Source organism: Triturus cristatus, chromosome 6, assembly GCF_964204655.1.
Source record: "Triturus cristatus chromosome 6, aTriCri1.1, whole genome shotgun sequence".
Taxonomy (NCBI): domain Eukaryota; kingdom Metazoa; phylum Chordata; class Amphibia; order Caudata; family Salamandridae; genus Triturus; species Triturus cristatus.
In genome coordinates this window covers 385,653,656-385,678,613 of record NC_140589.1, presented here as the reverse complement: position 1 = coordinate 385,678,613, position 24,958 = coordinate 385,653,656, and the positions used below count along the sequence as shown (strand labels likewise).

The 24,958-nt window shown below is 40.1% G+C and overlaps 1 protein-coding gene across 1 annotated transcript in view; it reads left to right on the top strand.

Annotated features, from left to right (window-relative positions):
- Positions 1–24,958, top strand: part of TPO (thyroid peroxidase) — a 961,894-nt gene that overhangs the window by 809,747 nt on the left and 127,189 nt on the right. Inside the window, exon 16 of the mRNA XM_085609184.1 lies at positions 7,447–7,582. Coding sequence (XP_085465310.1) covers positions 7,447–7,582 — 136 coding nt within the window. The remainder of the gene's footprint in view (positions 1–7,446; positions 7,583–24,958) is intronic.

The window sequence follows — 24,958 nt, the reverse complement described above, 5'->3', positions numbered from 1 at the left end:
AGTGGTTTTACAATTTGTCAATCTTATTCTTCAGTGAGGATTTCTCTTTCCTTACAAGATCCACTTGCTGCTGCATTCTATTCATCTGATCCTCGCCCTGCGAAATCCTGGACTCTGACTCCTGCATTCTTACATATTTATGAGTGAATTTAGTTCTAATGGACGTTACTGAATAGCAATTTCTTTCGAGAGGGACACCTAAACTGAGATGGGAGCATTTGACTGAAGACCGGAAAGTAGCCCAGGTTGAATACTGGAAGACCCCGGCAGTATGGTTGTAGTAGCTTTAGTTTTGAAGAACAGTGGATACTCTTTCTCCTGCCCTAAAGTTGAAGTTGCGGTCTCTTCATTTGTTGTCATTAGAAGGCAAGCTTCCATTTTCCCTTCTGCGGTAAACTCGCTTGACTGTGCCTCTTTATCGTCCTCTGCCTCTTGTTCAAGCTAGAGGAGTATGAAGGTGCGTTGTTTAAAGCAGGGTTCAGCTCCGGTCCTTCTTGCTCCTTTAGTCCCGCCTGTTGAGTGTTCAACATATCTGGCCTGTTAATCCTGGCCTCCCTTCCATGGTACAAAAATCTCTTCCTCAGAACTCAATGGGCTTGATACTGCAGCAGATCCAAGCTGTGATTTTAAACTGCTGTCTGCCTTTGTGACCGCTGATGCAGTTTTAGCTTGAACAAAAGGTGCTTTGGATTTCAGGCCGGCAGCAGAGTCCGTATTCATCATCATATTGGGAATTATTAGATGCTTTCCTATTGTATTAGGTTGGAGTATTTACTCTTTAAACGTTGGAGTAAGCTTAATTGAGGAATCCATTCAGTGACCCATTCCCAGAGCGCCTTTATTGAGACAGACCCTAGGAAGCCTGCTGTGAAACTTGGTGATCTCCTCGATGCTGGGTAGGGGTTCCATGTCCCATTCACAAAAGTCCTGAAATGAAGTGTAACATTACCCCAACTTGTGAAATGGGCTTCCCACGAAGTAGTAGACACAAAAAATCTCAAACCGAAGAGTAGGTCTCAGTTCATAAAGTTCATGGAGAACAGATGCTAAAAAAGAAAAGGAAAATTGTGCAGGAAAGTGCTCAAATATCCCTCAAAGGTTTATTGCATTTGGCTCGTGGTTCAAAATCTGAAGAAGTGCTGCGTCTTCCATCCTTGAGTTTTTAATCTTTTTCCTTTGCTTTTTTGTCCTACATGGGCATTCCATATAACTCCATGGTGGTTTGCCACAAGGAACAGCTGAGCAGCCACGAGGATCCCAATGGACCAATGATCGAGTGGCGTGCCTCCGGGTGGCCACACCTTGTAGCAGGCAGAGCCGTAACCAGACCGACGGGCGATCAGCTAGTCTGGGTCCGTATTACCCGAGTAGAAACCCAGCCACTACAGTTGGACACTGTTGGAGTGTCCCCCAGCAGCTTGAACACCAGCAGCTGCAGCGGCGGTGGTGACTTCCATGTACTAGAAGAGGAACTCCCAGTACAGAGATTGGTGGGAAATGGGGTGGTGGCCAGCTCACTCAGCTGCAGCGCATGTGGGATTACCTGCCGCCTCACCAGATAAATGATGTTAATTGAAAGCTATCACTAAATAAATGTAATAAGGTTGCTCAATGTTAGCCTTTGGGAGAGGTAAGCCTTGCAATAGTGGGAAACATATTTTAGAGTTTTTCACTACCAGGACAAGTAAAACGTATAAGTACATGTCCACATTTTTTAATGCATTTCACCCTGCCCTCTGGACTGTTCATTGCCTGGACTAGGAGCGATTATTATGCATTGAAAAGGCAGGATTTTGCCAGAATTAAATGGCAGTTTAAAACTGCACACACAGGCTGCAATGGCAGTGCTGAGGCATGTTTAAATGGCTACATGAGTGGGTGGCACAATCAGTGTTGCAGGCCCACTAGTAGCATTTAATTTACAAGCCTTAGGCACATGTAGTACCAATTTACTAGGGACTTACAAGTAAATTAAATATGTCAATTGGATGTAATCCAATTCTGCCATGTTTAGAGCAGAGAGCATGAGCACTTTGGCACTGATTAGCAGTGGTTAAGTGCACAGATACCTAAAAGCCACCAAAAGCAGGTTCAGAGAGCGGCAGCGTGGAGGCAAAAAGTTTGGGGATGACCCTACAGAGAGCGCCAAGTCCAACACAAAACACATATTGGGATAAAACAATGACTTCCTTAACCTCATATCACTACCTTAATGCAATATGTGCAGCAGGAGAGATTACAAAGGCTTTTAATGAGATGGGGATCTCTCCCATTCCTCGGGTAGATAAGCTAAGATGTGCAAAAGAAAATATAATTTGGTACTTTAATAATGATATCTCCGAAAGAATACTAGGGTTTGGCTCCACAATATGATTCAGTTCCTAAGAATATTTCTCTGTTTTCAGTTCAGACTTCAGTTGCTTTAAAACCGTTAATCTACAATGTTTCCAAATTTTCTAACAACAAAGTCCAGGCCGCAACAAAAACATATCTCGATTGCTTAAATAGGATGGTCTGGACCACAAGCAGCTTATACTCGAGATTTAAAAAAATTCTGCCTCCATTTTCAAGTATCATGAGAGTTCTGAACTTTATGGAAAATGCAGCATTCTCGTTTATACTCAGAAAGCTTGAATAGTACATCTTTTGAAGATTTGTAGCTGCCAGGAGGCTAGGAGGCTGAGTTAGGGACAAGACTAGATTACTGGGTGATGTGTTCTCTGAAGGAAAGGGGGTTCCCATAGAAGAGATAAACACATACAATTAAATGCCTGAATACTGTAAAGGAAGGAAAGAAAGAGGCAGAGAATTTGAGCAGGTTGTGATCAGAAAACCGAAACTTGCAAGGGGAAACTATATGATAACACAAGAACTACGGCAAAGGAATATGAGCGAAAAGATAGTCAAAGTATCATAAATGATATCTTGTGCACTCATTGGATTGTGATCACTCTGTGAGGTGAAAAGATCTTACAGCAACGTAAGGAGTAAATATGTCCCACAGAGTTTGGGGAGACAACCAACAGCTACTATGGAGAAAGTATGCTGGGTTGTTCTTTATGCCCGAAGTCTCAGAATCTAACTGGCACCCCTAGTAGAAATGACAATCAAAATGATAATATAAACAACACACAAGAAAACATAGAAAAGCAGTGAAGGGAACACAGAACATAGAACACAGAACCAGGAGAGGGGCTTAGGGAAATGCAGGTTTGGAATCAAGGTCAGGTTTAGGGCAGGAATACACTGCACTTAACGCAAGGAGTTAACAGGACAGATTAGGAAGAGTGTAGACAAGACTAGGAACTAAGGGGCTCATTACGATGGTGGAGGGACTGCCACCGCCAGCTGTGCGGTGGCGGGCCCTCCGCCATCTGAAAGCAGTATTCCCCCCACGGGGGAATCCTCAGGGAAGGGTGGCGGATGCAAAGACCGTCTTCCACAGTTTCACAAGGCGGTCCTTTTCCACCCGCCTTGCAGGACCAAAACAAAGGACAGAATTGTGGTGGTTCCTTGCAGGCACCGCCTTTGGGATTACAATATCCCTGTCTTTAAGCGACAGTCATCCCACCGTTAAAAGACAGGAGGAAACGGATTTGGGGGCCCATAGCAGGCCCCCCTTTGTGTTGGGGAGAGGGAGCTGTGCACTGGGGGGTACCCATGGTACCCCCCTATATTTCCCTGCACTGCGTGGCAGGCACCGCGTGGTGTCTGCCACTTAGTGCAGGGAAATGCACAGCATGACATTTTTACATTGCGTACGGTGCTGCAGCCAGCAACACCGTCCGTAATGTTAAATGCCATGGATGCGCCCGCCAATATGGCGGGCATATCGTAATTGCTGTGGCGGGACCGCTGCATGTCTGGCAGGTGGTCCCACACACCGCAATGATGGCAGGCAGACTCAGGTCCGCCCGCCCTTGTAATGAGCCCCTAAGTCTATAACAGAAACAGAGAGGCATGATAGGAAGAAATAGAAACAAAATCAAAAGCAAGTCTGTAAAAACAGCAACAAGGACACAACAAAGCATGAAAAGACTCAACAAACCACTGCATTCTGGGTTCACATGGCTGAAGTAGCTGGAGACTTGGTGGAATAGCACAGATGTAGGAACAGAGCAAACTGCAAGGAATAAGACAGGTGCAAGAAATAAGGGAACCACTAATGAAGGGAAGTCTGAATTTGGACTTGGAAAGAGGAAGACCAGCAAAACCAGGTGGTAGCAAACAGGAAACTCAAGTTCACAGTATCGATCAGAGCCAAGAAAAGGAAAGGTCCAGAATGCACGTATAAATGGGTTAGAATAATTGTACAATTGATGCTTTGCTCAAAAACAGAACTTAACTTTGTGAGCTTTCTCAACGTTGAAATTAATATGTAGGAATTCTATTTAGTACATAACAGTTCACAACAGGCAATCAAAAAGAAGAAACAAATGGAACATTCAAATTAGCTGGACTGGTACCTAAAGAATATAAAGAATAACAAAAGAATTAAACTTGTGTAAGCAACTCCGAAAACAGAAAAACAAAGAGGAAACTTTTGGGTCCGGGAGAGGGAGATCTAAACAGCTGTCTTATCAACCAAAGGCTGGCAACAAACTTTTTATTAAAGATCAAGTGATTTGGCACTGACAAGAGTCATATCACATTTAAACTGTTTTAATGAACCTCAGTGGTGGACCACCTCTTTGCCCTAGGAAAGGACCTTAACCAGTGGTGCAATGCTAAACAATGTTGCCACCCTGCACAATGTGATGAGTGGACCTGAGTCTAACTTTCTCACAGGTATTATTAGGCTTTAGGCTGAATAGGGCCTCACTGAAGGTGTGGTGACCCCTGCTGGATTGGGGGCACCCCTGTGCTTTAGGGTCTACAGGAGCCTGCATTGTTCCCTGATACTAACTTGCACACAATTCATTGCATAGAACCCAGGTGCACATCTGTCTGGGACAGTGGCTTTGAATTGCTGATTTTTTTTAAAGGCTGAATCGAACCATTCCCACCAATGCGTATGCATATAAAATTTCTGTCTCTGACCATTTCCAGAAGCTGGCAATGCTTCCGATATTGGATTGTGTATAGCCAGTGAAAGGTCTCTCTCTATACTGCAGCCCACTAACAAAGATCTCCCTAGTACGGTATCCCTCAGAAAACACTGGTTGACTCTTGGGCAAAGTTGGTGCTCTCATGACTGAGACTATGCAATCATAGTATCAATTTGTTTTCTTAGAATGTAGCATATTATTGACAAATAATCGGGATGAAAATGGAGAGCAGACACCTGTTCCACTTGTTATCTCCCAACACATGCACCTCAAGTGACCAGACAATCACATCATGGTGAAAGGGGCCCAAATCACGCACAGCTTAAAGATTGTAATCTTAAATAAAAAAAGATACTTGGGAAAGGAGAGATGGGGAGGTTCCTACTTCCACGGTCCAATCTAGGAGTGAACACAACGCCTGGAGCGTTCCTACTTGCCTCGGCTAAGTATAAACAAGCATTGGCAGTGCCAATAGGTCTCGCTGTATATTGGAGTTTAGTATATAAAAAGTATTACAGAGCAGTGAAAGTATTAAAGAGCAGTGGTAGCAAAACGGAAAACAAACCCCGACAACATCAACAGAAAAGGAAAAAAAAATGATCTACCATATTTCTTAATAACACGCAATGCTTAATATTAGTAAAATAAAATGCCTGTGTTTTTTTATATTATTTTTAAGTTTGACTGTTTGGTATAGTTGTATTAATCACACCAACAGACACAGCTTTAATTGGGCTGGGTCCTGCCGGTGCTCACCATTGTTAGCTCTAAAAAGCTGGTGCCGAAATGACTGCATATGCACTGCGATTTACTTCCAGCCACACCTTACCTGACTCGGGTATCTCTGCCCATGTCCACTGGCAAAACGGGAAACAAACCCCGACAACATGAACAGAAAAAGGAAAAAAATCATCTAAAGTATTTTTTAATAACACGCAATGCTTAATATTACTAAAATATAATGTTACGTGGTTTTTAAGTTTGACTATTTGATATAGTTGTATTAATGAGCCCAAGAGAACCAGCTTTAATTGGCCCAGGTCTTGCCAGTGCTCACCATCGTTAGCTCTTAAAAGCTGGTGCCAAAACAAGTGCATATGCTCTGCAATTTACTTCCAGCCACACCTTACAGGACTCCAGCATCTCTGCCCATGTCCGCTGGAAAAACAGAAAACAAACCCCGACAACGTCAACAGAAAAGGAAACTAAAAATGCTGTAACATATTTTTTAATAACACCAGCTATAATTGGCCCAGATCCTGCCGGTGCTCACCATAGTTAGCTCTAAAAAGCTGGAGCCGAAACAAGTGCATATGCACTGCAATTTACTTCCAGCCACACCTTACATGACTCCAGCATTTCTGCCCATGTCCGCTGGCAAAACGGAAAAAAACAACCAACAACTTCAACAGAAAAGGAAACTAAAAACGCTCTACCCTATTATTTCATTAATACCACGCAATGTTTAATATTAGTAAAATAAAATGCTCCGTGGTTTTTTAATATCATTTTTAAGTTGGACTGTTGGAATAAAAGTCATACTGCAGTTACGATCACAATGATTCATAACAGATGTATGTTAAAACATAAACAAAGGCACAGGGCTTTTCTAGGTCGGAATTGAAGTGAAATTGCAGTTAAGATAAGGATAATTGCTAACAGATGCACGCTGAAACAGAAACAAAGTCACAAAGGTTCTTTAGGCAGAATGGAAGTCAGACTGAAGTTACGATAAGGATAATTGCTAACAGATGCACGTCTCTGTAAACAGGGGCCATCACACGCTACACAGTGTGATGGCCAAACTAAATAATCACTAAGTGAAATCGCCAGAAGGAGAGAAGGGAGAGACTTTTACAACCAACACCAATACAAAGGCTACATTTTTGAATGGCACAGCCAACAGCCAATAGAAAGCAGTTAATTTTTTAATATACATTGAATACAATACAACATGTCTTGCAGACAGCGCACGCGCTGTCTAGGCTCGACCTAATCAAACAATATTTACAAGGCGATAAGAGTGTGGTAAGAACTGCCTGCATAATATGTATTGATTGCCATATACACTAATTCACAGAAATAAGCACCAAGAATGAATGCGTATAAGACACCTTCTGCAAAACTACAGTCACGGTGAAAATGATATTTCCTATGAATATGTAATCATGAAAGTTTAAAAGCTGAAACAATTTGTGCGAATAGTTAAGATGCATGCACAGCCTGTTCATAAAGGCCAAAGGTACAGGCACCCTGTATAAAATATGGGATCATGGTAATGCAGTTAAAAATGCCATTATATGTATGAAGATAGGCATTAAATGATGGAATACCTACATAAGATGAACATTTAGCTGATCATTGTTTACTCACCTTGTGTGCATTTTTCTATCATTAGAGCCAAGACTGCAAATGCATCTTCTGAACTTAACCTATTAAAGGAAGATGCACAGACATTTGCAGAAATGAACAGCTCCACTTGGCATGAGATAAATGCTCCTCTGCCAAGTATACCATGTGGAAAGGAAGATAAGGTAAGACAGTTATTACATCTCTCCTAATATTTCAATTGAAGAGGGAAGTTATTTTTCAAGCAATTATTCCAAAAAAAATACAAGGAATGTGTGGTGATGCAACATTAATTACTTTTTAGTTTGCAAGTGATTTGATTATAATTCACCCTAATATCCAATACCATGTTCATTTATCAATTAGCTTTGTGAGAAAAATAGTTCAATGCACATAGGACATGACATGACTAGGAGTACCTTGTAGAGTGCCCAGAGACTGAGCTTTGCTGGAGGTTCCTCAAAGCACACCCAACAGCAGCCATCTGCCTGGGGACACCCCAGGGCACCTCCCCATAGTGCATTTTGAGGACCATTGCGTGCAGGACTTGCCTGTTGTGTGCAGTCTGGTAGAGCACTTCTTCATTGCTTATGATTGGGCCATCCATCTTGCAGTGCCTTTCTTGTTGTACTCAATGGTCCAGCAATGTGCACACTCCAGCAGAATAGGGGTTTATAGTGTCACATTTCTTAGGTGCATGCCCTGATTTTTCCCTGGACAACTATTTCTTCAGCACGTAAACCACCGACCTATTGTTTACTCTTGACTCAGTACACCCTTCCCCAATTGGCAGTGGACAAGTTAGTAGAAAAATGCCTTTTACTCTCACCAATATATCTCAAAGTACATCCAATATTTCCATTTGCACCATTCCCAAAGATAGACCTATGAATAGGCCTGGAACAATGGAGATGTTTAGCCATGAAACCACTGGACCGTTTGAGCGGTTACCTTGTTACCAACAGTAAGGGCCGCTGGGGAACCACAGGAGGACTTGTAGTGGCTCTATGGTATTAGCCAGCATTTAAATAAAAAAACAGAAAAGTATATGTTAGAACTCCTGCAGCTTTCAGTTTTGGACCATGTTTGTTTATAGGACTGAAGTACATACTGCCTATCCTGCTTGAACGCAGAGCCGAACTAGCTGTAGCGGGCATTGGGCGTTTCCCCGATGGGACGCCAGGGTGGGGGTTGGTTTTGGGCCCCTGTGGGCCATTTTTGTTACCGGGGGCCTGCAATATCGTCCCCTGTAACAAAATCAGCTGAAACCCGCCGTAGCACACAGCTCGTTGGCAAACCCCCTCCCTCCTCCCCTTCCCAGTAACGCACAAACCTGAACAGTAAGGCAATAAAATCAAAGTGATTATGTATTGTAACTAGTAAGTGCATAATAAACCGCAATTACATCCAAAATCTAAGGGGCTCATTATGATGGCGGAAGGACTGCCACCGCCAGGGCGACGGTGGCGGTCCTTTCGCCATCATACTGAAAATTCCCACCGCCAAATTAGGATGGCGGTGGGAATCACAATGGCTCCACGGCGGACGGAAACTCCATCCGCCATGGTTCCGCAAGGTGGTCCTTTTCTGCCCGCCTTACGGAACCCAGAACCAGGGCAACATTGCGGTGGTGCAGTGCACGCACAGCCGTAGTGATTAGGGTATGCCCTTCCGCCTGTCTTTTTGGTGCGGATATCCTGCTGCAAAAAGACAGGCAGAGACTTGCTTTGGGGGCCCGTTGCCCCTCTGTGTGGGGGGCACTGGGGGGTACCCATGGTACCCCCATGCAGTTACGTGCACCAAGTGGCAGGCACCGCATGGTGCCTGCCACGTGGTGCAGGGAGATGCTGTGCATGCTCTTTTGACATTGTAGATGGTGCTGCAGCCAGCAGCACTGTCCTTAATGTTACAAGACCAGGAAGCGCCCACCAGTATGGCGGGCGCATCCTAATTGCACTGGTGGGACCACTGCAGGGCTGGCGGGCGGTCCCAACTCTGTTATGATGGCGGGCGGACTGATCTCACCCATTAGTTCTCTTGGAAGATGAGGCATATCCGCAGATATATTTTGATCATGAGTAATAGGGGAATACCGGATGCTGAGGACCTAGATTGTGGGTAGTTCTCTTGCTCTTTATAACCGAGGCAGAGTCTGTAGAACCCTCAGTGATCTGGTAGAAGCTTCAGAGATTGAGGGCAACAAGCCATGGTTTTCAAGGTGGAGCCATAATTAATATGGTAAGAAAATAGAGGATCTTTTACCGAATGCTAGAACATATGATTCTTTGAAATGTGGATATGAAAACGCCAAGTCCGAGCAGTAAAGGGGACGTGGGATGGAATGGAAGCACTAGGTTTCAGAAATTCATACCTTAGTTTTGTGAATTTGGAGCCATTTGGGTAAGAACATCATTAAACCAAAGATGTGCTTAATTATTGAAAATTGTTCAAGCAAAGTACATATTTATATGATGTGTTTTAGAATACATTTGCCACCTTTCAAACTTTAGTTGTCTCAACAGAGCATCAAAGCTGAAAATGTGCAATATCTTTAAAAAACAACTCAAGCTAGATAAATAATGAGACAGAGAAAGAAAAGGAGGTAATATATTAATGATTGTCTGCTGCTTCTTTCATGAACAAACACGTGTGATGGAAAACTGCTATAGTGGAACAGTAGGTGAGCCAAAGGTTTCATAATGACTATTGTCTTTCAGTTCAGTTCCTTGTCCACTCTTATCCATTGCTATGGCACTTCAAACTCGTCATCCTCAGAGTGCTGAAGATTAATAGTGCATCTCACTTCTCAAATTAGTAGAGTTGTCACTAATTTGATAATAGACAGAATGCCCGCCATCTTATGTAAGAAGTGCACCCTTGTTTAACTGCAAAAGGACATTAATCAGGATACAGAACCATCTAAGAAGTATGGAAATTAAAAAGCAATTGCTGGAGGCATGGGAGAACTATGAGGTACTATACCCCTATGTGTGTGGATAGCTCCTCTTGCCTATTTTCGATATCTTCAGCCCACACACACGTCGCTCGGATGCCTAGCAAATGTTTACTTAACTTATATGATTAACATCGGATTGTATCACTTTGTCCTAATATCCTAGGATATGGTATGTATCATGTAGAATGCAGCGTCCATACATCAGTAATTTATGTATGTCAGCCTATTATCTCACATGTTGCCACATTGAAGTATTGTATATTTCTTGTCCGGTGAATATAATGGTGTTTAATACACAATAGGCATATATTTCTGGAGAACACATATTCTGGCCTTTAATTTACTGCCCGGAATATGGTGTCTTTGCATCATGCACTATAGGGTGCTAGATGCGTGCTTAGAACAATTTGGCTTCTGATTGGTGACATTGGTAGCCGTCATTTATTTTAATGACCCAGCCAACTGTTTCGACATTGTCAGTTGCAGATAATATGATAAAATGAGTCATGTTGATTTCATTCTGAGCTCAGTGTGATATAAATTGTTCTACTAATGAATTGTTTCAATGGACATAAGGCCCTAATTTATTACAATATACGTGGATGTGTATATATTCACTTTGATACAATTAACACCAAAGTGGTTGTGGGGCAACATGTTTGTTATTATAACATGATTTTTCACTCTTTCTTATATCATGATGCATTCAATGATTGCTTTTCCTTCTTACACATTTTTGGTATATTGGAAGTCCAACGTGCGATCTGCGGGTTAAGAGTCTAGGAGTAAGGTCTCTCCTCTCTGTTTATGGAAGGCTCCTACGAGCGCCGATATTGCGCTGTGGGAGTAACCTTTTCTTTATGTGATTACATGCTGAAATTGCCTGTGATTAATTATTGAAGTGTATAATCAATGTAAGGCTTATACACGGACAGTAATTTATGTTTTGTGATCACAAGTACATATTGCAGAACGCAGGATTTTTTCCATCTCTATGTTTACGTATGTGGCATTTAATGGCATCGATGACGAGTGTTTGGCAACTCGAAAAAGGCCGTTCTGGCAGAAACGCGTTGTTCTTACTCCAATAAATATACCAGTGGTGCAATTGGTGTGCCGCCTTCTTCCCAATTGTGATCCGGACTCTATTGATTGATATATATAAATACATTATCTACTGGCGGGCGCCAGTAGATAGTTATAGTTAGGACCGTGTTTCCATAGGAAATCTGAAAATTCTATTTTGAATAACTTTGGCGCTGGTTGACGGATCCTCGTGAAATTTTCAAAACTAATGGGGCGCTCCGCTCAGCTCCAACCCTGGAAGTCTCGGGGTGATTCGTCAAGCGGGGGCTGAGAAAAAAGGGGGGTCCCAAAACGCATTTTCCCCATGCATTTTCCCATAGGACCTTTAGTCGAAGGTACAGCCCGAACGGCTGAACAGAATTACTTGAAATTTGGCAAAGACGTAGTCCTCAGGTCAGGTATGTGCCTTTTGCATATATGGTGTCAATCTGTTCAGTAGTTCCTGAGAAAATTGCAGTTAAAAGTACATAAATATCTATATGCGTGCCGTGCGCGAGCGTAATTCTGATTGGTGGTTACATGTCAGTCAACATTCGAATCGGTCGAAATCAGGAAGTGTTGTCCGCCATTTTGTGTGTGACAGTGAAAAAGAAAGGTGGAGAACATGAAAAGGAGGCAGGGTACAGAGTTCCTGACCCCCTAGCTTTTGTCAGGGGGTCCCTGAAGGACCCCGAAGGGTGAAAAAAACATTTTATTTTTTTTTCAAAAAATCGCGAGGTGCGCGCACCGTGCGCGCACCATCGCGAGGTGCACGCACGGCGGAAAAAAATCATAAAAAAATAGAATTAAAAATCAGATTTAAGTGTTTAGATGTTAGGTTGCTCTAAAAAGAGCCGTTGTGTTAATTGAGGAACAGAGGAACAACAAAATGAAAAAAATTATGGGGTGTCGCATGTGTGTTGCTGTATCTTGCTCTCTATTAGGGGAATGCTGGTGTCCCCATAAGAGAGAAGAGCATTGCATGCATTGCACCGTATATGCACCCTCTTGAACAGAGGGTGTATATCCAGAGGAACAGAGGCAGGTGAAGCTGCCGCCGCAGATGAAGTGCTCGGCTGAGCTTCCGATGATGTGCTCGGCTGAGCTGCTGCGGATGTGCTCGGCTGAGCTGCTGGAGGGTTGTCTCTTGCAGCTCGAGCAAAAGCCACAGGATGTACTCCTTTAACGTGCCTGATCATAGTGAAAATACTAAAAGAGTTTTTCTTTTTAGGATCTCCTCTTGATAAGACAACACCACAAATATTGCAGGTGACTTTTGGAGCATTCACCTTCTTCAGCCCCTCTGGAAATGTAAAAAATTGCCATACAAAAGAGTCTTTCTGTTTCCTCTGTCTCTGTCTCACAAGGGTCTCCTGCTCCCAGAAGAAGACTGCTGCTCTGCCATTCTCAAGTACTGGAGTACTGGAAAAGCTGCTCAGCTCCTTCTCCCAGGGAATCAGAAGAAATAATGAGGGGAGTGGGTGTGGTGTTGGAAGTTTCTGGAACTGAAACTACTATAAACCAATGAAAAGTGTTGTTTCTTAATCACATGACCTGAAACTACTATAAACCAATGAAAAGTGTTGTTTCTAAATCACATGACTTGCCGTGTGCGCACCGTGCGCACACAGAGCACGCACGCATGTGCGTACGGAGCACACACGCATGCGCGTACGGAGCACGCGCGTACGGAGCAGGCGCGTACGGAGCACATGTGCGCGTACGGAGAACTTGCACATGCGCGTACGGAGCACGCACGACGTACGCATGCGCACGTGGAGCACGTACGCATGCGCACACGGAGCGTGTACGCATGCGTGCACCGTGCGCGCACCGTGCACGCACCGTGCGCGCACAGTCAAAAACCCTTAAAAAAAAAAAAATGTAAGTGTTTATAAGTTTATAGAAGATATTAACTATGCTGTTCAACTTTATCCAAATAAAAAAAAAAAGAGTTGAGCCATTCCTTATTACAGGATAAAGTCAATCTATAACTATATACATAGGTAGCTTATTGTAAAATAAATATTTATAAAATATAATAATACATTCATAAATTAGCAATTAAAAAACCTTGCAAATTCACTTAAAAAAGCAAAGGTTTCACACATGTTATAGTTAGGAATTAGCATATAAAAAACCTTGCAAATTCACTGAAATAACCATAGGTTTCACATACGTTATAGTTAGGAATTAGCATTTAAAAAACCTTGCAAATTCACTGAAAAAACCATAGGTTTCACACATGTTATAGTTAGCTGGACATTTCACTCATAAAAAACCATTGAAATTCCCCTGTTATAGTTAGTTCAGCTAACTATAGCTCGCGCGCCCGCAATCCACTGCTGATGACGTCACATATTACATCACTCATGACATGGTCAGTGATATCACTCATGACATCACTGATGACATCTCAAATGACATCACTGATGACATCACTGATGACGTCATCCATGTGATAAATTACCACATCTTCTCACACCTTAATATAACCTTTGATACACCGACTCAAAATTTCAGAGTTCCATTCTCAAAACCCTAAATACTCCAATACAAATAACTACATACCCACTTATTAACTCTTAGGTCTACATACACCTCCACTCATTCACCTGTACAGTCACTCATACTTACAGTCACTCCATACAAGACTATCATATGAATTTATACACCTATATAGACACTCACACACCACCAATAATCCATAGAGGTACTCTCACACCTAGTCAGTCATGCAAATAATCACACTCCCATTTACTCACCTATGCGGTTATACACACTCAAGTTCACTTACTCATAAAAATAGTACCACATTCTTACGCTCTTATAGAATCATTGATACAAGCACACACTCATCCATATAGTCACTCTCACAATCACACACTCTCACATCTATCCACTTATATACTCTTACACGCATTTATACTGCCTTTCACATATGTAGTTAGTCACAAATGTACCACTGAGATATACATTCAATCCCTAACACACCCATAAATACACTCACTCAACCATACAGTCCATCACAGATGCACTCTTAAAACCATGCACCCATAGAATCACCCACTCACACATCTATGCATAGAGTCACACACACCGTACCCACACAAACACTCAGGAACCCATACAGATAATGAGACAAGCAATCAATAACTCATATAGACACTCATATAGCTATTCACAAAACCATGCAGCCACTTATACACCAACATACAGACACATACAGACATTTACACAGTTTAGTCACTAGTCTGCAGTAAGATACATTTAATGACTCACTTATACAATCAGTTACGCATCACAGAAAATTATCCATTTACACACTTGTACACCCACTTATTCTTCAACAAGCCTTTCCCAATATATATTAAACATATTAAAATTGTTCAGAAACACATACTCAATGGATGATGTCATCAGTGATGTCATCAGTGATGTCATTTGAGATGTCATCAGTGATGTCATGAGTGATGTCACTCACCATGTCATGAGTGATGTAATATGTGACGTCATCAGCAGTGGATTGCGGGCACGCGAGTTATAGTTAGCTGAACTAACTATAACGGGGGAATTTCAATGGTTTTGTACGAGTGAAATGTCCAGCTAACTATAACATGTGTGAAACCTATGTTTTTTTCAGTGAAAATATATATATATATATATATATATATTATCTACTGGCGGTCGCCAGTAGATAGTTATAGTTAGGACCATGTTTCCATAGGAAATCTGAAAATTCTATTTTGAATAACTTTGGCGCCGGTTGACGAATCCTCGCGAAATTTTCAAAACTAATGGGGCGCTCCGTTCAGCTCCTACCCTGAAAGTCTCGGGGTGAATCGTCAAGCGGGGGCCGAGAAAAAAGGGGGGTCCCAAAACGCGTTTTCCCCATGCATTTTCCCATAGAAACTTTAGACACAGCTACAGCCCGAACGGCTGAACAGAATTACTTGAAATTTGGCCGAGAGGTAGCCATAAGCTCAAGGAAGTGCCTTTTGCAGGTCTGGTGTAAATCTGTTCAGTATTTCTTGAGAAAATAGCATTTAAAAGCATATCAATATCTATACGCGCGTACCGTGCGCGCACTGAGCAAGCCCTGTGCACGCACCCTGCCGTGCGCGAGCGTCATTCTGATTGGTTGTTAGATGTCAGTAAACATTCGAATGGGTCGAAATCAGGAAGTGTCGGCCGCCATTTTGTCTGTCGCACTAAAAAGGAAAGGTGGAGACCGTGAAGAGGGGGCAGGGTAGGAAGTTGTAGACCCCCTAGTCATTGTCAGGGGGGCACAGTAGGAACACGAAGGGCAAAAAAAACATTTAAGTTTTTTAAAAAACATCGCGAGGTGCGCGCACTCTACGCGTACCCGAAAAAACCTAAAAAACATCACGAGGTGCGCTCACCCAGCGCACACCCGAAAAAAAACAGTATAAAAAAAAAGTAATAAAAATCACTTTTAAGTGTTTCGATATTAGGTGGCTCTAAAAAGAGCCCTTGTGTTCATTGAGTGTTTTTCGGTACCTACAAGTAAGTACCGATGCAGAGTCTAAAGTTCAAGAGGAAGACTCTGTTCCCTTCATCATTGAAATGTACACCATCTCCTCTATAAATGTCTTGCATGTTGTAACGCAAGTTGTTGTGGTATATAGAACCCATACCATAGTCTCTGAGGAAAGCAGAAACAGACTTATTGACATGCTTTCTTGCTTTGTCAATCTGTGGACAAAATTGGTTGGACCAGTTCCACTTTTGCCTTTGGCATATGTTAGAATATACAAAGGCAGATTGAGGAAAAAGCGACATCAATTGCACAAAGGTGTCCTTAATAAGCATTTCCAGACCTACCCCAGTTAAAGTGCCTAGGTCATTTCCACCACAGTGCACAATAATAAGGTTAGGCTGTGGGAGATGTAGAAAGGTTTTCACCAAAGGCATTAATTGGTGCCACTTTAACCCTCTCTGACCAATCCATTTAATGTCTACATTTGGCAAAGCAAGGTCTCTCACCATACCTCTTTTTTCTGCAAATTTTTCACTCCAGAAGATATAGCTATGACCTACAATCCACACTGTGAACATGTTTCAAGGAGATCTGGATGCACTCAGAAGGTGTCTTTCAGTAGAATGGCAATATGAAAAGAAACACAGTTGGAAAATGGAGGCAAACATACTTTATTTTGATAAAAAGAACTCATTGGCTGATTTAAACCATTTTACAGTTAAAACTAGGCTGTATGTTTAAATTTTTAAAAGCATGTTTTGGATTGGTACAGAAAAATGTGTTCCCACTGAACATTACTTTGGATTTGCTGTTAGGTTTGAAAAGTCAAGCACTCTTGCTGTTTTGATTTGAAACAATGTCTGCTGAACTTCTGACCTCTGTGCTCATGCCAGTGTTCCATGAGCTGTTGCTATGGTAGCAGGCAGAAGTCATGTTGGGGGAAGGGATGATTTGCAAAGGGGTTGAAAGTTGCAACCAATAGAAATGTGTGATTCCATTTGAAAAAATGTGGGAAGGACTGTGATTTTACATTAACATGTATATGTGGGAAAAAAGAGAGGGAAAAATTGCCATTTACTGGTTCTGCAGAGAGGAGAGAGGTGTAGAGCTCTGAGATTCTGGCTCTGATAATCTGCTGTTTGAGTCCCACATTTATTTCTCAGCTAATTAATTTTAAAGGTGAGTTATGAGTTTGAGAGAGGAAGTATGTGGTGTATTTTGAGATAAATAATAGAATTCTCATTCTTGTTTTTAAGTTGTGTTTTACATTTTGTGATTTAGGAGAAATTTAACTGTCTAGAACTAGTAAGATATTATGGAGTATTTCTTCACTGTAAGTTAAGGTGTAGTGGTATTAGTGAGGAATATTGTTTTGTGACTAGAATTACATCATGAGTCTGTCTGCACACAGGATTTTTTTACAGAGATTTAATTTGTGTTGCTTTTGTTCTGTTAGCCTTGCACTCGCAGAAAAGGGGTAGTTTGTTATGTTAAAGTGTGATGGTTAGCATTCAGCAGAAATCATTTACTGATCAGTGAGAGGCAAATGCAAACACATTTGAAAATAGTATGGTACATTTTCCTACCACTTTAAAAGTTGTGTTTAACATTTTATGTAAAGGAAGATATTTAAGTGGCTTGAACATGTTATATATTATGGAGTATGACTTCATTATAAGTTAATAGGTACTGGTATCACTCAGGAATACTGTTTTCTACCTAGAATCATACCATGAGACAGTGAGCACATAGGAAATGTAAAGAGAGTTTTCATTCCGGTTGGTCTTGCTCTATTACCCTTGCACTCGCAGGAAAGGGGCAGCTTGTTTTTTTGTAACACTCTAGTCTAATCAGTCACCCTGTAACACATGGTCATGGTCTCAAGGAGCTGTTAGGACATGTGCTCCTTTCTGCCTGTCTAAACTAGAAGGAACATGTGTCAGTCTGTTACAGTAATTATCACTTGCTCTACCCCAGTAGTAAATGTGCTTTCAAATTGCCAAAGGAAATATTGCTTTCTGCCTAGAATGAGAGCATGAGTCTGTATGCATACAGGAATTGTTGTTAGCGTTTTAATTTGTGTTGCTGTTGTTCTGTAAAACTTGCACATTCAGGAAAGGCTCAGCTTGTTTTCTTCCAATGTGTTGGTTAGCAATCAGCAGAAAGCAGTATCTCAAAAATGTGATGCAAATGCAAACACGTTTGAAAATAGCATGGTAGATTATTCATCAATTCTTGCAATGGCTGAGGTGGTTCCTACATGTTGAAAACTCCAATTAACCCTTACCACACATGTACTCTTACACACATGTCTGTACTCTTCATGCAGTTGTGGGAGTCTCTATGCAGATGTCTGTTGCAGCTGACAATACACAGTCTCCACAAACACACTCTTTGCACACACGCAGCAGCTTCTGCTACACTCCCATGTGTATTAGTCAGCTCTGTGTGCTGTTTCAGATAGCAGTGTGTAACGCAAACAGATTCAAAATCACCAAGGCTCGTTTCCTTTGCTCTAGTCTAATCAGTCACCCTGTAACACATGGTCATGGTCTCAAGGAGCTGTTAGGACATGTGCTCCTTTCTGCCTGTCTAAACTAGAAGGAACATGTGTCAGTCTGTTACAGAAATTATCACTTGCTCTACCCCAGTAGTAAATGTGCTTTCAAATTGCCAAAGGAAATATCGCTTTCTGCATAGAATCAGACCATGAGTCTGTGTGGACACAGGAATTGTTGTCAGAGATTTAATTCATGTTTCTTCTATTTTGTAAGAGTTTGACTCGTAGCAAAGGATCAGCTCATGTGATAGGATTTGAAAAGTTTTTTTTTTAAAAATGTAATGAATTTAAATTACATAAAGGTATTTTTTTTTAGTTTTTTGCAGGTATTGGTGAGCAACAGTGAAAAAATATAAAGATGCCTATAAAGTCAAGAAAAACAAAAGAAAAGAAACAACAACTATATTTGAAGGCCACTGATAAAAAAAAAATAGGAGGCGAAGCACGTGTTGGAAAACAGAAAAAGTCTTCTGGTAAGCAAACTAAAGATTTTTTTAAAAATATCTTCAAAAAAAAAAAAATGATCGGAAGATACATTCAAACAGTGTTTCAAGTACAAAACAACAACAGAGTCGACAGCAAAAACAAAATGCTAATATAGACTCAGAAGTTAGGAAGAGTGACTTAACACGGAAAATAGATTTTAAAAACATTCGTCGAAAAATGTTTCAGAGAAGAGTGATGTTAAATTTGCTGAAGGATATGAAAAAATATAAGAAAAAAACAAAATTTTATAAGAAAAATAAATTAATTGAAAATATTGTTACCAAGGCATTAGAAATAAAAAAAACTATTCATTTTAATTTTGAACAGGATGCGTAGATTAGATAAATTAGTCAATGCAATGAAGTCACAAAGCAAAAGGAAAAGAGAAGTAAAAAAAAAAAACTTTTGTAAAGTGTTCTTAGGAGAATGGAAGCATAGTTCAAGTACTGAACCATTTTTTAATGAAGAGAGTTATCTTCAAAGTAATAGTTTGTTGCATGCAGTTGACACCAATGGTAGAGCATATGAAGTTAAGGATGGGTGTGTAATGGAAAAGGAGAAAATGGTTCCAAGAAATGAGGAACAAGTGATGGCTGATGAGGTTATGGGAAGACGTCCTAAAGCCCCAGTGTACACTTGGAATTGTAGTAGTATTTGTACTGTGCGTCAGGAATCTATTGATAAATTACGTGACTTTCTAAGAGAATATAGTAAAAAGAGTGTTAAACAGAAGATTAAGGTGCTTCAAAGACTATATCCATGCAGAGTGAGAGAGAATACTGGTTTGCAAGGACATTCTCTGGCTTGTCTATCTCGGAAAGTGTGTCAAAGTGTTTTTTACCATTTTAGGATGCTGGCAGTTCATCATACTGAAATGAGAAAGTTTGTGAGAACATTGTATTTTGCTAAAAGTCCAGCACTAAAGTTAAATGAGTTGAATAATGCTCTGTTCCGTGGATCTGTATCAGATGTAGTGAAGGTTACTGATGAAATTCAGTTTTGTTACTTTGGTCCAGAACAAGAAAGTGCAGAAAATGATACAGTTATTGATGAAAATGTGGAAGAGAATGTAGAACTCACTGTTAGTAAAAATTTTGATGATGAAATGACAAAATTTGCTATCATCTCTAATGAAAGACCAAATATTACTTGTATATGTTGCCGGAGAAGCCATTACAAAAATCAAACAAGGAATGTTGATCTGTATAAAAAAAGTGAAAATGAAGATAATTATAAGTGGAAAGATTTTGCAACATATATATTTCTGGAAAATTGTTTTGATTTGGGTGAAGATCAGCGTATTTGTAAATACTGTTATAACAAGTTAGAAGAAAATAGAATGCCAGCTAGAGCTGTACATAATAATTTAGAATTGGTTGATATTCCTCCAGAACTTTCTGATTTAAATACGTATGAGTCTATACTCATTCAATGTGTCCATCCGTTTCAGACCATAGTGCGTATGGAGACAAAAACTGGTAAATTACCTCCTTCGGATTTACAGAGAGGTTTAAAAGGAAGAGTTGTCTATTTGCCATTAGATTTGAAAAAAAATATGGAAACAATTGATGCAGATACTTTGGAAACTGAACCATTAGTTATTCTGGTTAATGGTGTACCTACAAAGAATAAGAAAATTTGGCAGGAGCTGGTGGATGTACGAAAAGTACAAAGAGCAAATTTGTATTTGAAAAAAAATAATAAATGGTATGAAGCCATTTATATGGATGAAGAAGAAATACTAGAAGACACAGGAATACCAACTGGGCAACTTGAAAAAGTGTATAAGTCAAAAGAAGAAGAAATTTATGAACATTTCAGCATACATCCTCTACATTCTAAAGAAGTTATGGGAAACGCTATTGATCTGTTTCAGAGGAAGAAAGCACAAGGAACTCCTGTGAGTGTATGGGAAGAGAGCTTGGAAGCTCGTTGTTTTCCCCAGCTGTTTCCTACAGGAGAAGGAGGACGATATGATGAACGTCCAGTACAGATTCCTGCTTCTGAGTATCGGACTACAAGACTATATGCTGAAGATCCGAGATTTCGTCAAAGTATTCCTTATTTGTTCCATCTTTTTATTTGAAAGTGACTTGTCAGCACTATCTTATGCAGTAAATCACATTTTGAAAACTGGAGTACATCTATGTAATGTGACTGCAAAGGATTTTATGAACAAAGTGCAACAGCGAGATGATCATTTGGAATCTCAATTGATCAATTTGATGGCTTGTCAGCGTGGGACGAATGAATATTGGTACCGACGCCATGGAGAATTGAAATGTATGTTACGGAATTTAGGAACTCCTACATGGTTCCTTACCCTAAGCTGTGCTGAGTACGCTTGGGATGATCTTCTGGATTTTCTTCGAGAGGCAAATTCAAATATTGAAAACATCCAATACAAGACAGCAGGAGAATTGTGCTCATTGGATCCGGTTAATGTTTGCAGATATTTCAATCATAGATTTGAGGCTATGAGGTCCTTCATCTGCAATAACAAAAATCCACCTCTTGGAGAAGTAGTGGATTTCTTTTGGAGAAAAGAGTACCAAGCCAGAGGTGCTCCTCATATTCATATTCTGTTGTGGATCAAGGATGCTCCAAAATTTGGAACAGATCCTGATGATGCAGTTTTAAGTTTCATCGAAGGACATGCAACATGTGCTATACCTAAAAGCACAGAAGAGAAAAATTTAAAAGAGCAAGTTTTACGATTCCAAAGTCATCGGTGTGGAAAATACTGTCGACGGAAGTACAAGAGTAAAGATAAATTCTACACAAAATGTCGATTTGGATTTCCACGACCTGTTCTTTCAAAAGGAAGAGTAAACAGTTTTATGTCAGCTGTGCGACATACTATTACAAGAAAATTGCCTAAGAATACCTACAACCTAAGAAGAAAAGAAGAGTCAAAATATATAAATTACTACAACCCAGTCATTTTATCCATGTGGAATGCTAACATGGATATACAGTATGTGGCTGACAATTCTATTGCTGTTGCTCGCTATGTCACATCTTACATCACTAAATCTGAGAAAACGGAATTGAAGGAAATGTGGGAAGAGATTTCTCACGAGAAGACTGTCAGTAAGAAGCTATACAGTTTCAGTTTAAAGATGTTATCGCATCGAGAAATTGGATCCTACGAATGCTCAGATAGGTTATCATCTGCAAGTCTGTACTCGAAATCCAGAAGAATAATTTGGGCAAGTTTAGGCCTTGCAGGAATGCGAAATCGGGTTCTGAAATCTATTCGCGAAATTGAATATATAGCAGAGTTCGAACCAGAAAGTACAGACATTTTAAGAACAAACATGTTGGACACATATTACCCACAAAGAAGTCATCACCTTGAGAACATGTGTCTCTCTGAAGTGCTGCAGAACTTTATTTTTAAACGGAATGTCACAGAAGATATCAACAATGGAAAATATAAAGTCATTGGTGAGGAAGGATGTTTGGTGAAGCAAACAAAAGGAAGTTTGATAAATCACCGGAAGCTGACTTGCGACACTCCTGATAAAAAGGAATTTTACTACTTGGCACTTTTGCAGCTGTTTAAACCATGGCGTACAGAGGAGGAACTACTTGGAGAATTTCAGAGCTATGAAGATTCCTTCAATGCTAACAAAGACAACGTTGAATGCAGTACTTTCACAACTTATGTTCAAATGTTAAATGAAGAAATTAAACAAGAAGCAACAATTGCAGCTGAAGTAGCTAGAGACAGTTCTCAAGACAGTCAAAGTTCTGGGACATTCAGTCAAGATCCTCTAGGACAACCGATCATCGAAAATGAAGCAGCAATAGCCATGAACGAAGTGGAAACAGCTATGAATCAAGCTCAGGAAGATTTTGTAGACTTAACATATTTGGAGGAGCAACTGAATGAAGAACAAAAACAAATTTATGAAGAAGTCAGACAAAAAATTGATCACGGATTACTACATGAAAATAAAGAGTGCTCATGCACATCTTTTGAACCAATGAGAATGTATGTAAGTGGACAAGCAGGAACTGGAAAAAGTTTCTTAATTAATCTAATTAGAAGCTACCTACAGAAGAAAATGGATTACATTTTGTCTTGTGTTGTTACTGCTCCAACTGGGTTAGCAGCGTATAACATCAAAGGAGTTACATTACATTGTTTGCTAATGTTACCAGTAGAGCATGAGAACAAAATACAGTACCACAAACTAGCAGGAGAAGCATGCTTGGAAGTTTCAAGAGTATTGAAGAAAATGAAAGTACTCATTATTGATGAGGTAAGCATGGTATCAAACTTAATGCTTGCCTTTGTGCATTTAAGAATCCAGCAAATTCTGAAGACAGACTTTGACGTCCTATTTGGAGGAAAACATGTCATAGTTTTTGGAGATCTTTTGCAACTTACTCCAGTTAAAGGACAACCGGTATTCCATACACTTACACATGAAGACACAAAAAAGTCATTAGGAAGTATAGGCAATGTAAATATTTGGACATATTTTGAGTATAAGGAACTCATTACCAATATGAGGCAAGCCAATGATGAGGACTATGCAAGTATTCTGAAAGATATAAGAATTGGACTACTCACAGAACATGGCAGAAAAGCATTACAGAGTCGATTGCTGAGTAATTTGTTTCCAACAGAACAAATAGTTCCAGACAAAATATACAAGAAAATTGCAGAAAAAAATACTGTAATCTGCTTAATGCCAACACTACATGAATGTTCTGTATTCAATCAAGAACTTTTGAAATTGGAAAATGAAGAGATTATAAAACTGGAAGCTGTGGATAAAATAGAACATGAAGGAATAACTGTTATATTGACAGGCAAATTGGGTACTAAATTGGATTCTCTGGAGAAAAACATTTCAAAAACAGCAGGTTTGGAAAAGAATCTTTATGTGTGTATGAACTGTAGAGTAATTTTAAGACGGAATTTGGATGTAGAGAAAGGTTTAGTGAATGGAGCTATGGGAAGAGTTGTGGGTTTTATTAATTACCAGAAAAAAGTTGGAATTGAATGTTTAAAAATAAAATTTGATCAGATACAAGAGGTTAAAGACATTTGTCGTCGTTCAGTTCGTTTCTTGCTTGTGAAAGACTTATATGTGCGTAGGAAGCAGTTTCCGTTTTCTCTAGCATATGCTGTAACTATTCACAAGTCTCAAGGATTAACTGTTGATAGTGCTTTTGTAAACATTGGATCTAGTGTGTTTAAAGAAGATATGGCATATGTTGCTTTATCACGCGTGAAAAAAATATCTGGTTTATTCATGATAGACTTTCATGACTCAAAAGTAAGTGCTGATGCAAACTGTGTAAAGGAGTATAATAGATTAAGAAGAAGCTATGCACATCATTTAGGTCAGTATCCTGTGTTTGAAAAAACGTGTTGTTTGTCGGAAAAGGAGATTTGAGGATATCTGTAATGAGGGTGTACAGAAGAGAAAACAAAAAGATAGTGATGTGACTGCAAGCAAAAAGAAAAAGGACAATGCTGAAGAGGTTGTTGGTTGTCATTTTGAAAATAGCTCTGGTGTCAACTGCTACGCTAATGTAGTGCTGAATGTTGTATTTTATCTTGAAAGTTTGCAAGAGCAGATAATACTAAATCAAGAAAAAAGATTCTGTTCTTTGCTGAGTCTCCTCTAGGAGAAGCTGAGTAATGATAAAACTAAAATAGAAAGTACTTCTGATGTTAGAAATCTTTTAGATGTATGTTCTGGACGTACACAGTTTACACAAAATGTCCAGCAAGATGCACAGGAATTCTTGATGTATATCCTGATGGTACTGGAAGATGAAGGGGTAGAAGTAGAAAATGTATTTGGTGTCTCTTATAAATGGGAACATTGTTGTGATAACTGTATGGACACAAGCAGTAGTAATGTTGATTCTGAAATGTTCATATATTTACCATTACCAGAGAGTAAAACAGTGACTTTTAGTAAATTAGTTAAAGATGCTAATCACAACATGGAATGTTCTCAATG